At 42.7% G+C, this 17034-nt stretch overlaps 1 protein-coding gene across 1 annotated transcript in view; it reads left to right on the plus strand.

Moving 5' to 3' along the window:
* ZNF407 (zinc finger protein 407) overlaps nucleotides 1-17034 on the plus strand; it is a 678079-nt gene that overhangs the window by 378054 nt on the left and 282991 nt on the right. Inside the window, exon 6 of the mRNA XM_075314622.1 lies at nucleotides 3053-3136. Coding sequence (XP_075170737.1) covers nucleotides 3053-3136 — 84 coding nt within the window. The remainder of the gene's footprint in view (nucleotides 1-3052; nucleotides 3137-17034) is intronic.

The following is a 17034-nucleotide window of genomic DNA, read 5'->3' on the forward strand; positions in this document are numbered from 1 at the left end:
CGAAAAAATCCACTTTCCATCCTGTCTGTGCCATCATGTAAACGTTCCATGTGGTTACCTAAAGCAATTATTCATTTTGTCTCTCCAAGAAATTTTAAGGTTACAAGTGTCGACAGTGTAATAAAAGTACTCACAACTAGCCAAAAGCAATCTCCTTCTCCAAGCCAAGACTCCTTAGAACAGTAACGGACACAGACAGAAAAGGGCCCCTGTGCAAGAACACTATATAGGCCCTTTACAGCTAAGATTTCTGTTTGGGAGAAGCTACTTGCTATTTTGGAGGTGGCTTTGGGCCCCCTTACCTCTTGGGCACCAATGATATTTACCTGCTTTTCCCAATGGCTGGCTAAGAGGCATGGTAGCAACCTCAGCCAGCATAGTTGTGGTGGCTTATTGTTGGATGTATAGAGTAGCCCACTGTAAGAGCAGCATTTCAAATCTCATTTCCATAGTTTTGTATTATTTTTTTAAGAACATTTCCATTGGTGATTTTCTCTATTGCTTAGAATTTGCAGTCAAAAGAAATGACTGCCCTCATGAATTGCCATTGGGTAAATGTATGAAAAACATCATCATGATCTGTATATGTTGATTAGATAACCCAAGAAAGGGTTTAAGCTCATTTGTGCCATTTACTTCAACTTCTTTGATGGCTAGACATTAAAAAGAAAAAGAAAACAACAAAAAAGGATAGGGGCTACACGGCTATTCTGGCCAAAACACAGGTTGCGTAGCCAAAGATTGCTTTATTACACTAGTGCACCGCTGTATAATACAAGTGAGTAGGGTCTACAGTCACTTTGTGACCAGCCAAGTACTGTGTAAAGCAAGTCACAAAAAGTCAGAACCAGTTGGATTTTTTATGGTGCCTTGTTCACTGGAACTAACAGCATACACAGAGCTTTGGCCTTGTGTCCAATATCGAGGTCAAGGTTACCATGTAAACCTAGCCTTAGGCCTGGCTCCCACTTGCGGACTATTGCAATCCAAGAACAAAAATCTTATTGACTTGGGACACATATTGTTCAATGAGTAAGTGCTAATCTGCACGATTTTCCTCACCTGTATTTGGCCTGAATTGCAGCATGCTGCATATGATCACCATATTGAACCAGACTCACCAATACAAGTCTATACAAGTTCCCAGAGTCATAGCTTCTTTTATTTTTCTGTCCATATAAACGTATGAGGGCTTGTTTTTGTGGGACAAGAAGTACTTTTGAAAGACATCATTCATTTTACCACACAGCATACTATTAAACAGGGAAAAAAATAACAAGTGTGGAGAAATTTTAAACCCCTCCCCCCCCAGAATTCTCACATTTTTGCGGGGAATTATTATTACGGTGTACATTTTGTGGTAAAAATGACCTATATGATATGATTCAAATCATCAGAGCGATTATGGCGATTCCAAACATTTTGTATTATTTTAGAGGTAAACCCCCGCCAGAAGTTTGCAAATAAATTTGGTGGTTGTACTGCCATTTTCCAAGACCCATAACATTTTTATTTTTTGGATGATGGATCTGCATGATGGCTTATTTTTTGCGTCGCGAGACAAAATTTTTATTGATACCATTTTGGTATAGATGTGATATTTTGATCACTTGTCACAGAATTTTTTGGGGTATTGAACTCGGCAATACCACATACAGTGGAACCTTGATTTACGAGTAACCCGGTGTGTGAGTATTTCGCTATACGAGAAAAGCTTGCTGTAAATTTGTAACATTTTTTTCTAGTCTTGAGGCTGCAATTCACATGCTTGTAATGTTGCATGTTTATTGAACATTTGTTACAGCTCAGTTTTTTGGTGTTTTTTGTCTGTTATCTTGCTTTAATGCAAGTTGGGGGTGCAGCCCTCCTGATACTGAGGCCGAACAATTACCTGCTTCTCACTTTTTGCTGTATATTTAATCTGGGACCCAGCTGACCACTTTACCATTCATATTGAAGTTTTGACACTCGCATCACACTCGGCTCTGCTATGCTGCCAGCGTGAGCCGAGTGTCATGCGAGGATCACACTAGTGCCCCGTGTGGCCCCGGCCTTAGGAGCAGAGGGGAGGCACAGAGGCTGCAACAACTGGACTTTATGATTTCCATACAGCATGGGAACAATTCAAGAGATATTTTTGCTCTTAAACAGAATGGGGAGTCAGGTGGTGGCATTCGTTCACACTCTAAAAACCTTGTGATAGAGTCCCTTTAATGTATCAGAATGTAACATTCAATAAGTTAATCAGTGAAACAAACACTGTGATTATATAAAAGGACAAGCTCCACTCTTCTGCTTCCATGTGATGATGTAGCCATACATCCAGCTGTTTGGCTGTGACATTTTTTACATACTTTTGTTCTGCAATCCATTGGCAGTCCGGGTGGAAGAGTCATCTTGAGTTACTATCGTTTAGGCGTATAAACCAGAGAGCCGCCCACACTGTACAGTATCTGTCTCATGCTACGTAGGGTTACAATAAATACTACAAGTTGTGTTTGTTTTCTTTTGCAGTTTTGTTTTAGTGCCCCATATACAAACCATTATGATTAAGAAGACATAAAATTCATTTATTTTTCTTGTGAACACAGAAAGTAAATGTAATAATATAGACAACCATAACATGAGTAAATTTAGAACGTAATTGTATAATATGCACTGGTATTGTACATTTTAGACAATATTTAGTGTGCAAGCACAGACCAGATGTATGGGAATTGTAAAAAAAAAAAAAAATCAGGATATGCATAAAAACTGTTCAAGTGCATAAAGCAGCCCCATCTGGAAGGCATCTAACAGAAATGAAGTTGTACAAAACCATTCCATTGATAATAAAGCTAATTTTTATGGGTCTGACAAGTATGTAATTATGTTCAGTGGTGCTTTTCAGATTTTATCACAGTCAATAAACCGCAGTGGTAATTTCATTCCCATTTGACATATTTACATGGAAACATTTGATTGGAGGAATTAGTAACCCTGAAAGCCTTGATAGATATGTTTTAACGATCTGTGACCTCTACAATCCCACATCTGTTTATTGTTGCAACAGGCGAGAAGTCGTTCTTGTGTGACCTTTGTGGCTTTGCTGGTGGGACGCGTCATGCCCTTACTAAGCATCGGAGGCAGCACACAGGTTGGTCATCTTATCTTCATTTCACAATTGTCTGTGTCTTTTAACTCCTGTTCTCCTCTGGTCAGGTCTTAAAGCTGCAATCAATGTAAAATATCAATTTAACCAATAATGATAAATGCTACTAAGCAGCAATTAACCCCTACGCTATCTCTGCAGATACCGCCTTTGCTGTAGCTCGTTTAGATCCTGCTATTTTCATTGAGCAGCATTTACAGTGTTAATATAAAAGTGTATGGATTTATGCAGATGATGTTCTTAGTTTTCCTTATGTGTCACACGCTGTTTGCCTCTAAATTCGCCGAGTGTCATGGCGGCATCTGATGCTGTTCACACTATAGAGTCTGACACTCCTCACTATGTCTCCTTTAGTCCTGCTGTTGCACAGACAGGCTCAGGCGTCAATCAACTGTGTTCTCATTAGTGATCAGATTTGCAGAAGTCAATTTCTGCTAGCCTTCTGGTTACCTCTTAGATCATGTGTTGTGGAAGACATATCATAGTCACTCCTCAGCTTTTTAAGATGGAGGAGCCTTTCTTCCCATGCCGACCATAGCTGTAGCTACAATGTGTACTGTTGTATCCCAGTCCTGCTGGTGAATGTATTGCTTTTTGTATGGAATTCTTGTGGAGTTATCTTGTCATCTTGTTGTTTCCTCCCTGCTCTTATTTTCCTCCTTATCACTTGTTGTCTAATATCTCTGTGTGAGTTTTGGTTTCCCTGTTTGTACTTATCTGTGGGTTCTACCATTCCTGTCACCGCCCTCCCCTGGAGTGAGGGAAAGCGGGCATTAGATCAGGGCTTTACAGAAGCAGGGTAAAGTATGTGGCCCAGACATTGTCACCATTAGATGTATCTCTGGGATCAGGGATAGCTAGCACCCCCCTAGCCAGAGGGCCAGTTTAGGAGCCCCGGTCCCCAGTTATCCCATCAGACCCCGTAACATTATGGCACTGTGCATTGTAATGACCTTATCACATGGGCAGAAATTATATCCCGGGGATGTCTCGGAAGTGAATCTCACCAGATGTGATGTCACCAGATTCTTTCTGCCACCTCCAAAAGCAGAAAAAAATGGGGATAGAGACGCTTATTCCAGTGATGCATCACTTACCTTCTTGTTGTACTTTTGACAAAATGATTTTTTTGTCTGCTGCAACTCTGCTAGTCTTCTCAGTTGTAGCTTAGTTAAACCCTACTCGTACCACTGATTTGACAACTTTCTGCCTACAATATTAATAGGAAGAAATCTGCTAATCAGTGGTTGGGGCATGTGTAGCCAGAGCTCATCAGTATTGAGGACTATTTAAGAGGAGCTAGTCATTGAGTGGACTATCAGGGCTAAAGCAAATAAAGAAGTAGTTTACCGATATTCTAGAAAGCAGCCGGGTATATGACGCAGAGCTGCAATCAGGTAATCTCTGTCAGTAATGTTCAAGCCCACATTGCTATACAGGGTGATTCAAAAAGGGTGATACAGACATAAAATCCTTTAGTAAAAAAAATAACATCACTCATAAATAACCAATGGCTGAAATCAAAGCAAAACTGGCTTAGTTGCCCATAGCAGCCAGGCACCGCAGAGCCAAATTTAAAATGTGACTAGACAGTGTGACTTAAGATGGCGACATTGAGGCAAGCGTGTGTGTTGGAGTTTATAAGAATGGAGTCTGTTGTTACAGTACTGGCAAGCTTTGAGAAAAAAATTGGTAAATGTGCTCCTCAAAGAACCTGCATTGGGTAAAACAATTTAAAACTACTAAGTGTTTGTAAAGGTAAAAGTCTTGGCCCAAAAAGAAGACTTAGAGCAGGTTGACTAATAAAGTACTACAAGTGCCTCAAACCATGGTATCTTATGAAAATGCTTTTGTTCTAAGCCACACAGTTTACATCTTCTTCAGGAGATAAACCCTGAAGACAAACAGAAATGCTGTGACTTTTGGATTGACCTACAGGGATGACTGGAAGAGAACATATTCGCTGACAGGCTGATGTTCAACGAGGAGCCTCATTGAGAAGGTCATTTGCCACAATGTTATGATTTGGAGCTCAGAAGAATCCTGTGCCCTTATCAAGGACATGAGGGACTTTCCCGAAGTACACATGTTGTGTGCAATAAGCAGGTGCAAAGTCAACGATTCCTGTTTTTTGTTGAGGATTAGTGATGAGCATACTCGCAGAAAACCGGGACCGGCTGATCCCGGTGATCCGGTTTCTAAAATCTAGTTTTGGGCCAGATTCCGGTCCCCATATAAGTATATGAGGACTAGAATCCGGTGATTAAAAATGACATTAGAAGGGATAGCGCGCTGTACTTACCAAGACACCAGCATTGCTGTACCCTGTCCCAGGCCTTGCATTCACTTCGGGTCCGCGCATTAGGCTAATTTCATATGCACTGCTTTCCCCACCCACCAGCACCTGTGATTGGTTGCAGTCAGACATGCCCTCACCCTGTGTGGCCACGTCTCAGCTGACTGCAACCAATAACAGGCGCCAGGATGGCCGGTGGGCGGGGAAAACAGTGTAACTGTCTGCGGGTCAGTATCGTGGTATACACATATAAATAAACCGAACGGCATAGGATGCCCCTATGTTATGATACCCAGCACAGATAAAGCCCCAGATTCAGCCCCCATCCCTGTGCTTATCTTGGCTGTGTGTCAAAATAAGAGGAACCGCATGCGGCTTTTTTAAATTCTTTAAAGAAATAATTTGAAATAAGTTGTGCGGTCTCCCAATTTTGATACCCAGCCATAATAAAGCCCAACAGCTGGGAGCTGTTATTCTCAGATTGGGGAGTCCCATAGTTATTGGGACCCCCCCAGTCTAAGAATTGAAACCTACAGCCGCCCCAAAATTGTCTCATTTATTAGATGCGATAAACCAGCAGCCCACAGCTGCCACTAAGCTCCAAATTATTAATGTTAGGAGTGTATGACACACCCTGCAGGTCCGTCGTAATCCACACAAAGTCACACGACGATTCAGCACTGCTACATCTGAACCTCACAGCACGTGATCATAGAACATGATGGCCCGCTATGAGCTCCAGAAAATGAATGAGCCGCAGCGATTAGCAGTGATGGAACTCAGGTTAGTTCCAATTGCAGCTGGAGTCCTCCACCTGTGACCACACTCCCCTCCCCCCGGCCAGCACTGTCAGTGTTAAAGGCATGGCTCCTCACTTTAAACCAGAGTGCTTCAGGTCACTAGAGGTCATACCTTGGGAACCCGGGTATGACCTCCGGTGAACTGAGTGACGTCACTGCTGCCAGCCGGGTGCCCCTTGTTAGTGTTTCTAGGAGCCTGGAGAGATAGAGAGATTGGGCGTGTTTTCGGTCTCTCCAGGCTCAGATGTAGCAGAGCCAGGACCGTCGTGTGACTTCATGTGGATTACGGCAGAAATTCAAGGTTTTTTTTTTGGATTAATAAAGATGGGAAAGAGGATGCTGTATTTGATTTCAAATAAATGTTTTTTCTCTGTTTGTGTTTATTTCTCTTTACTTATAGGATAAGTGATGGGGGGGGTCTTATAGACCCCTACCCATCACTATTTTTGGGCTTGATGAAAGTTGTCCACTGTCATTAACCCCTATTACTACTCTTGCCACCACACCAGGGCAACAGGAAAGAGTCAGATAAAGTACTGGGATTGTCACATCTAATGGATGTGACAATTCCAGAGCATCTGTAGGCTGCTATTTCTTAGCCTGGGGGGTCAAAATAACCATGGGACTCCTCAGGCTGAGGATACCAGCTTCCAGCTGTTGGGCTTTAGCTGCAGCCTGTAGCATCTGTTTTATCTGTGCTGGGTATCATAATATGGCCACGCCAGTTGTTTTATTTATTTATTTATTTTTGCACTGCAATACTGACCCGCAGATATCTCCTGTGATTGGTTGCAGTCAGATGCGCCCCCAGCCTGTGTGACAGTGTCTGACTGCAACCAATCACAGATGCCAGGATGACCAGTGGGTGGGGAAAGCAGTGCATATGGATGAGCAATGATGAGTAGCCGAGGAAGTGAAGGAGAGGCTGCGGGAGAAGTGTACAGCCATGCCGGAGCCTTCATAAGTATGATGCTCTCACTTCATTCTTATTTTGTTTATTTTTTTTTTAATTTCCCCAGTGCCGGATCAGGATCAATATCTGGAATCCCGGGCTCAAGTCCGGCACCCGGGCACCATTGAAAGCGCGCGGATCTGGACTTTTACAGTCTGGGTTCGCCCATCACTATTGAGGATACAATTAGTGACCACTCCTACCTAGACATGAGGAATGGCTTATGCTGCTGATAGGCTATATTTGGCAGATCTTCCTCTATCAGCTGGATGATGCACAACCATATTTCTATTTGGATATTAATTGACACCTGGATGAAACTCAACTGAAACATTAGATTAGCTGTGGTGGAAACAATTCACAATTGTTGCACTGGCCTCCACAATCGCAAGATCTAAAGGCCGCTTTACACGCTACAATAAATCTTACGATGTGTCGGCGGGGTCACGTTGTAAGTGACGCACATCCGGCATCGTAAGTATGATTGTAGCATGTAAAACCTCCGTGCAATTGCGATTGAACTAAAATCCGTTCATCGCATGCACGTCGTTCATTCATCAAAGATTGAACGTGCGGTTGTGCAATGTTCCCGAGGCAGCAACATCGCAGTGTGTGACCCCCCCGGGAACATTGAACGACAGCTTACCTCCGTCCGCGGCTCCCGCCAACAATGCGGAAGGAAGGAGGTGGGCTGGATGGTTTACGTCCCGCTCATCTCCACCCCTCCGCTTCTATTGGCCGGCTGCCGCATGACGCCGATGTGACGCCGAACGTCCCTCCCACTCCAGGAAGTGGACGTTCGCCACCCACATCGAGGTCGTATGGACGGGTAAGTACGTGTGACGGGGTTAATCGTTTGTGCTGCACGTTCAACAAATTGAACATGCCACACATACGATGGGGGCGATGCAAATCGCATACGATATCGTATGCGAAATTGCAACATATAAAGCAGGCTTTACACTCTGTGACGACTTCTTTCTGTGAGGCTACATCAAGGGGTTAGTTTATCTGCCCCAGCAGCTACTGGACATGAGCGACCCAAGACAACACATCACAGTGGAGTTCATGTCGGAGGATATACTTTCATACATCTCAACTAGACTACCACCTAGACATTTGCCATGTCATCATTGCAAATCACTTTGAACATTTGTATTATATAGCTGAAACGCTGATAGATAGTGCGTCTTTACTTGTTAAGAAATTTGTGTTTTTTCAAGTTAAGAAATTTGTGTTATGTTCTCTTGGTTATGAACAACAACAATATCATTTTGGAGATTTATCTCCCCAGTGGGTAAGCTCTGTCATTGTTTGCAGAGTGGTTTATTCTATTCTTGCTACTATTTGTTTGCTGAATTTAGATGGTATTTTACTCTTGTATAGTGATTTTGTTCCACATTATTTGAGCACTGTGTATTGGACTGTTTTGTTAAGCAGTGTATATTGGTATTAGTTAATGAGATTTTCTGGTATACATTGGTATTTTTGTATATTGATGTTTTTGGAGCACTGTATACTGGTAATTGATGAGATTTTGTTGGTGCATATTCGGGCACTGTATGGTGTTGGAAATTGTTATATTGGTATTTATTTTTTGTTATTTGAGAACTGTATTATGGCATTATTTGGTCTCTGTATATTGGTATTATGTTATCACTGTAAAGTAATTTGTTACTGTGTATTTATTGTATGACTTCCGTATTTGTTGCCTGTTTTGTGTGTTTAAGGTCTGTATTGTTATCTGATGTCTGTACTGTGTGTTTTTTTTATTGCTAACACACCATAAATGAAGGTGCTTAGTGCATCAATTGGCCAATTCTTGTGCGCCCATCAGCCGTGGCAAGGTGACCTTTCTTTGATGGGACCCTATCCTAGTTTCATGCCTCTCCTGGACTAAAATTCTAGAAATATGTGGACAAGTAGGATCTAACACTAATTAAAACCACCCTTGAGCTAACAGGAGGAGAGTATAGTCAGACTAAGAGGCTGTCCATACCTCCAATATACATCGCAAAAAAGAAAAAAAAAACTGCATCTTGAAACAGAACATAGGAAGTGTGAACTGAAGCAGCAGTTGATGTCATTACACACCTGTGTTAACAGATATGAACAAGTGGGAAATGGCCCAAGTACTGGACAAGATCAGTGTTTATTCCTATACCGGAGAATGGAGATGTTACTGACTGTGGAAACTATCGGACTGTTGCGCTCATACCTACTGCCAGCAAAATTCTACTTAGATCCTACAAACACAGCTACAACCTTACTTTGACAAAGAGCTGCCAGAGTAATTACCAGGATTCAGAAAAATCAGACTAACAAGAGATGTAATTGCTAATATTAGATGGTATTGCATTGGCATCCCAGGAGGGACGCCGACTTAGTCACCGCCCTGGCTGGGTTGCGTATTCGTCCCTCGCACCCTCCCGGCTGTCCACGTGTGCTGCTGCCTCTTTTCCCTCCCGGTGCCTATGCTCGCAGCCTAGGTCTCTTGGGAGGGTGCTTAGGGCGTGCTCGCACACACTGGCCTTCCTCTTAAAGGGCCAGTGTGCCATTTCCTGGAAATGCCTTTAGAGCATACTGGACAGTTTGTATGGGAGAATAACCAAGACAGATTTGTTATTCATGGGTTTGGAAAGGCTGAATTACAGGTCATATAATCATGTTTGTGTCTTCTCATAAACATATGTAACTGAAATTACTGAATATAATATCTAATTTATTTACTATGTACTTATATATAGTCATATTTGGGGATAACTGGGGGAATGATCTTTACATGTAATTGAATTATCCGTGCCATGATGGTGATGCTTTCAGTGTATATGGAGTGCGAAGGAAATAAAGAGTATAACTTGCAGTCCATCAACATGAAAGCAGTAGTGTAAAGTAATCTACGGTCTTCTTGTTAAACTGTAGTAGAAAAATGCTAATTTCCTTGTTATGTCAATGGTTTGAATATCACATACGGCGTTTCATTGTGGGTGACAAGTCCGTCACATATATTGACGTGCCTTAAGGTATAAAACATTTCTGCACGGATATGTAAGTTGTATTCTATGTTATGCCCATCCGTATAAACACAGTCTGCGGCTGTTACAAAGTATCAAATATTCAAAAACTGCTTCTAAGTTTAGTCATTTAGAATAATTTTAGCTGCAACTTTTCTTAATTTTCTACCTTGGAGAGACATGTCTTACTTTTCTGCCTTACATGAATTAAAAGCAGTCTTTCAACTGCGATCATAGAAGCACCTAGTCAGTTCATCATTCATTTGAAGATTGCTTTGTACTTCATAGGCTACACAGTCTTGACAGCTTCAAGAGACATCATGACATATAGTAGTATTTTGTTCAATCAACAGCATAGCCACCTCCAATTATACCGGAGATGATTGACAAATAGCTACCAAACGGAACTTCTGAATTATGTGACTGTCTCCTCTGTGAAGGATATATGTGGCATAAATGACTAGGAATTGTTTTTTTACTAAACCTGACAAGTAACATTCATTAATTATAGGGAAAGTAATAAGAGCGAATGCATCAGAGAGATTTTACATTGCCATTTTAACAAGCGCTACTCGATTTCAAGACAAAAATATTGAAATGCATCTTGGGAATGCCATTTTTTTTTCTTTTTTATTATTTATACCACTATATAACTGTAGATAGGGGTTTGATTTTAAACAGATTTATCGGAAATGTATATTTAAGATATGAAAATTGAAATTTTATATAAAATAAGACATTTAAATGGGGGGCATAAAACTGATATAATAGGAATCTCATTTATGATTTACTTTTCTAGAGTGACTTAAAACAATTAGGGACTCAACATTATTTGGGGCATAGAATAGCTACTCTTTTATTACTTGGGAAAAAACACCCCCAGCCTTGATCTGCTATCCAAAAAAATACTCTAATCTCACAGGGCTGTGGAGTCGGAGTTGGAGCTCATTTTGGTGGAGTCGGAGTCTGAGTCGGTATAAAATGCACCGACTCCGACTCCTAAAATATGTAATCAATTGGGGACAGTAGTGCAATGCAGAATGTGCTGAATATTTTACTAAATAATAACATTTAGTATAATGTTTATATTTAAGTGAAAAATGTATTGTAGTACAATGTGAACATCAGACATTTAATCATTTTTATGATACAATAATCAAGATATTTAGATAGAACATAAAATATATTTATTGGAATACAACTTTAGAACACAAAAAACGAATAAATTGTAAATATGTAATACAATATGTAATACATTTAGGTCCAGAAATATTTGGACAGTGACACAATTTTCGCGAGTTGGGCTCTGCATGCCACCACATTGGATTTGAAATGAAATCTCTACAACAGAATTCAGGTGCAGATTGTAACGTTTAATTTGAAGGTTTGAACAAAAATATCTGATAGAAATTGTAGGAATTGTACACATTTCTTTACAAACACTCCACATTTTAGAAGGTCAAAAGTAATTGGACAAATAAACCAAACCCAAACAAAATATTTTTATTTTCAATATTTTGTTGCGAATCCTTTGGAGGCAATCACTGCCTTAAGTCTGGAACCCATGGACATCACCAAACGCTGGGTTTCCTCCTTCTTAATGCTTTGCCAGGCCTTTACAGCCGCAGCCTTCAGGTCTTGCTTGTTTGTGGGTCTTTCCGTCTTAAGTCTGGATTTGAGCAAGTGAAATGCATGCTCAATTGGGTTAAGATCTGGTGATTGACTTGGCCATTGCAGAATGTTCCACTTTTTTGCACTCATGAACTCCTGGGTAGCTTTGGCTGTATGCTTGGGGTCATTGTCCATCTGTACTATGAAGCGCCGTCCGATCAACTTTGCGGCATTTGGCTGAATCTGGGCTGAAAGTATATCCCGGTACACTTCAGAATTCATCCGGCTACTCTTGTCTGCTGTTATGTCATCAATAAACACAAGTGACCCAGTGCCATTGAAAGCCATGCATGCCCATGCCATCACGTTGCCTCCACCATGTTTTACAGAGGATGTGGTGTGCCTTGGATCATGTGCCATTCCCTTTCTTCTCCAAACTTTTTTCTTCCCATCATTCTGGTACAGGTTGATCTTGGTCTCATCTGTCCATAGAATACTTTTCCAGAACTGAGCTGGCTTCATGAGGTGTTTTTCAGCAAATTTAACTCTGGCCTGTCTATTTTTGGAATGATGAATGGTTTGCATCTAGATGTGAACCCTTTGTATTTACTTTCATGGACTCTTCTCTTTACTGTTGACTTAGAGACAGATACACCTACTTCACTGAGAGTGTTCTGGACTTCAGTTGATGTTGTGAACGGGTTCTTCTTCACCAAAGAAAGTATGCGGCGATCATCCACCACTGTTGTCATCCGTGGACGCCCAGGCCTTTTTGAGTTCCCAAGCTCACCAGTCAATTCCTTTTTTCTCAGAATGTACCCGACTGTTGATTTTGCTACTCCAAGCGTGTCTGCTATCTCTATGATGAATTTTTACTTTTTTTCCAGCCTCAGGATGTTCTGCTTCACCTCAATTGAGAGTTCCTTAGACCGCATGTTGTCTGGTCACAGCAACAACTTCCAAATGCAAAACCACACACCTGTAATCAACCCCAGACCTTTTAACTACTTCATTGATTACAGGTTAATGAGGGAGACGCCTTCAGAGTTAATTGCAGCCCTTAGAGTCCCTTGTTCAATTACTTTTGGTCCCTTGAAAAAGAAGTGGCTATGCATTACAGAGCTATGATTCCTAAACCCTTTCTCCGATTTGGATGTGAAAACTCTCATATTGCAGGTGGGAGTGTGCACTTTCAGCCCATATTATATATATAATTGTATTTCTGAACATGTTTTTGTAAACAGCTAAAATAACAAAACTTGTGTCACTGTCCAAATATTTCTGGACCTAACTGTATATGTGTATATATTGTAAGGTTGCACCCCGCAACCTGGGGGTTCAACTCGCTTGCAGCGGGGTGAGGTAGCTTCAGCAACACATCTATAGTCTCTTTAAAAAAAATTCCTGCAGTTTATTTAAAACACTCCCAGCATAAACTGCTCTTAAATGTAAACAATCCACGTACCGAGGGCATCCAGTCCATTACAAGTCCATAGTGGAAGTTTAGCAACTTTCCCTACTCTCAGGCACCTGCCAGCATAGACCTCTAGCCGAGGTTCCTTCCAGCACCCAGATCCCTCTGCAGACCCCTGTCTGTCTCTCCTCTACGAGTGGTTCGGGCCTGCAGCCTGGCTGCACTCACCTCAGACTCAATTCCAGAACCCTGTGTTCAGCCTCCACACAGGCTGATACATCCAGAGCTCCCTGCTCTGCTCTCACACTCTGCAGAACACACACTGTGTCTCCTAAATCAGACTGGACACACCCACAGGTGGAGGTCTGTGATTATCCAGACCTGCACAGCACACAGGCATTATTAAAGGGAACCTGACCCTTATATGCAGAAACAAGCCTTTGTGGAACTACAAGTCCCATAGCAACCTCTTCAGTTTAATATCGCAGCGACCTTCTCCACTGCGACATATAGCGACCATTTACCACATTGGTGGTCGCTACCTCACATATCACCCCCCCTCTGTTCAAACTTGTAGGGTTGAACACTCGATACTTTACAGGGGCCCCGAGACAGGGCATCAGGGTCACCTTGCCCTACCAGTTGAGAGGGCCCACTTTGACAACCTTGAGCTCCAGTTCTCGACATACCGTCTGTCACCAAACCCTTCACGGAAAATAGGAGCTGTGGAAAAAGAGCACAATAGGGTCTTACCCCAAAAACAACAGGCTGAAATGCACGTGAGATATACTCACCAAGTATAGTTGTGAAAGTCACAACTGCTGTATAGGCATGGTAAAATGGTCAGCGGCAGCAGTGACACCTCGATCAATGGTAGAAGTAGATAGGAAAAGGTGATTTCTGAATACCGCGCCAACGACCACTCATGTAGATGAAGAGATGAATGTCACTTTATTTCATGCTCAGGTCTACGCGTTTCAGGAGACTCTGCTCCCTTCCTCAGGACAGTACAGGCATAAGAAACATCAAATCTCAATTTGATCGTCGGCGTAATCATGGATTACGCCGACGCTGCACCGATGATACGATTACGACGCTTTTGCGCTCGTTAATCGTATCATCGAGCCTTTACACACTACGATGTCGCATGCGATGCCGGAAGTACGTCATTTTCAATTTGACCCCACCGACATCGCACCTGTGATGTCGTAGTGTGCAAAGCCCGCCTTAGAGTCTTCAGAGTCTGTGCTATAGCCCGATGTATAATTAGGTCCTCTATAACCTTGGCTCCTTTTACTACAGGACCTGCTTCCTTTGCCATCTGAAGCAACACAGTCACCAGGTGGACCGAACTTCTTTGGGCCCTGGCCCGAAAGCAGTCGCGACCTCACACTAATTTGACAAAGTTTCTCTGCAATCTTCTGTCTTTCAAGACTCAATTGCTTTAGTTCTTCCAGGTATCCCAGTCGGTATTCTAGGAGAACTCGTATATTTTCAACACACTCCTTTGTTCCCACAATGACACGGGGAACCATACCGACTTCACAGAGTATCCTGGCTTCATTATGAATATTAATTCTTACTCTCGTCACACTGGACGTATCAACCATCTCCTGCATGACTCTTCCATTTCTTCCAATCAGCTTCTTGACAAGTTCTCTGGGCACTTGTGTGAGTTCCACAAACTCCAACAGCCTTCAAGCTGTCTTCACTGCTTGTGCAGTTTTCCCATAGATTCAGAATGTTCCACTGTGTTCTTCTACTTCAACAGCTGTAATACCTGGAACCTTCCTGGCTTGCTGAATGTTACTTCTCAGCGCTCTTATTGCAAGCCCAATTAATGGTTTCTTCACAACCACCACTTCTTGAAATGCTGCGGTGAGCTGCTTTATATGCTCCAATTGTTTGGTGTCTTCTGCCATCTTTGTAGAGATGAGCCACTTCGTGCGAAGACACTATAGGTGCATGCCACTCAGGATAGCCACCCGCTTCTTTGTGACATCACTTCCAGAGCATACCACCAACCGACAAGACTCTGGGGCAAAGTACACTTTATAGGCTCCTACGGCTGTCTTGAAGTTTTCATGTACCGCCTCACTAGCACAGGCATCTCTCAAGTCTTCTGGCACATCTACCATGCACTTAAGGACTAAACGGGCTCCTTTACCTTCAGTGACATTAAACTGTCCCTTTGGTCTCTTGCATACATGTTTATTCTTCACCAAAGGCTCCACCTCTCGAGTTACACACTCTTCAAGTTCAGCCCCAGCTTCAGAGCCTTTGGGTTTCTCTTTGCTTTTAATCTTCGGTGTCTCCTTCTGAGTGGAGTCAATCTCTGTGTCTTCCATCTTGGTCTTACCAGCTGGGTCAGTCATCTCTCAGCTCCGGATGAGACCTCTGGTCCAGACTTCACCTCCTCAGAGGCTCTTTCCACTTCAGCACCAGCTGTTTCTTGGACCCTCACTGCATTACCTTCAACTTCCTCTTGGGGCTTTGCAGTGTCACCTTCAGCCTTTTCTTTTCCTGCCAGGGTGTCACACCCTTCAGCATGGTACTGTTTCTTGTAAAGCTTTGGTGCTATTTTCACTGTCCATCATCCCAGCACTGAATGGACCACCAGTCTGGTTACCATAATCTTTGTGGATTTTCTCTCCATCACCACTCTCTAGGATGTCATCTCTTACAGTACTTTCCAGGATTTGATATCCTATAGTGCGTTCCAGGATGTCATCTTCTATAACACTCTCACTTGACAGATCATCAGCTTCATACTTATATTATAGTGGACACCACTACTACTTCCTTAGTTGGCTCCTTTTCTGTGATTTCACCTTTCTGATTTCTGTCGTTACAGTGTGTCAGTTCAGTTTCTGACTCTCTCTTTTTCAGGATTTCACTGTCTGACTCTACATTAGCGGTTGCTACTGGCAACGTGCCTTCCTCAACCTTCTCTTCCCACTCAGACGATATACATTGCATTACCCCTCGGCGCTTATTATGTCTTCGGCGTCGAGAGGAGATTTTATCTTTCTCAACTGTCTGTACCTCAGTGTACTCGCTCGTCAGGTTACTAGAGTCAGTGTCTTTACTAGAGTCATTGTCACTCCCCCTGGTGTCCTGGACTAACAAGCCCCCACTTAACCAAGTGTTGAACCCCCTGTCTGGAGCTCTCCCGTTTTTAACGGTCACACTATCCTTTGTTACTGTAAACGTCATATCCCTGAGGGGGGCACATCCATCTTTCTTTGGTCACCCCTAACTTAGTACTGTCACCTCTAGTAGGCACGGTCTTCCCCTTATTACACAATATCATACTACTAGGAACACTTTCAGCCTCCCGCTGTGATAGGGCTTCCTTTGAGCCTTTCCCGCTTTTACACAAGCAGCTGGCCATTTCCGCCATCGACCACAAGTCCTCAAAAAAATTAAAGTCCCGGCCTATTATAATGGGATGCGGTAAGTCAGACACTACCCCAACATTAACGAATCCAAACACCCCATCCTTCTCAACGACCACTCGGGACCGTGATACTCTCCAATGTTCCCATGTCTGCAGCTGGCTTCCATCCTTCCAAGAATCGGGTAGGTATCGAGCGTGGCCCTCACCAGGGACACCAAGCTCACCGAGTCTACCAGCCCAGTCACACATTTGCCATCAACTTCCACAGAACACAGATGTGACTTCTCGTCAGCCGGGCAGTCTGTACCGCAGACCGGACATGCATAGCATGAACACCATTGTCCTTGGCTACTGTCCATTGGTGCCACTGCAACTTCAGATTTGGGATTCTCTGCC

This window comes from Anomaloglossus baeobatrachus, chromosome 6 (genome assembly GCF_048569485.1).
Source record: "Anomaloglossus baeobatrachus isolate aAnoBae1 chromosome 6, aAnoBae1.hap1, whole genome shotgun sequence".
Lineage (NCBI taxonomy): Eukaryota > Metazoa > Chordata > Amphibia > Anura > Aromobatidae > Anomaloglossus > Anomaloglossus baeobatrachus.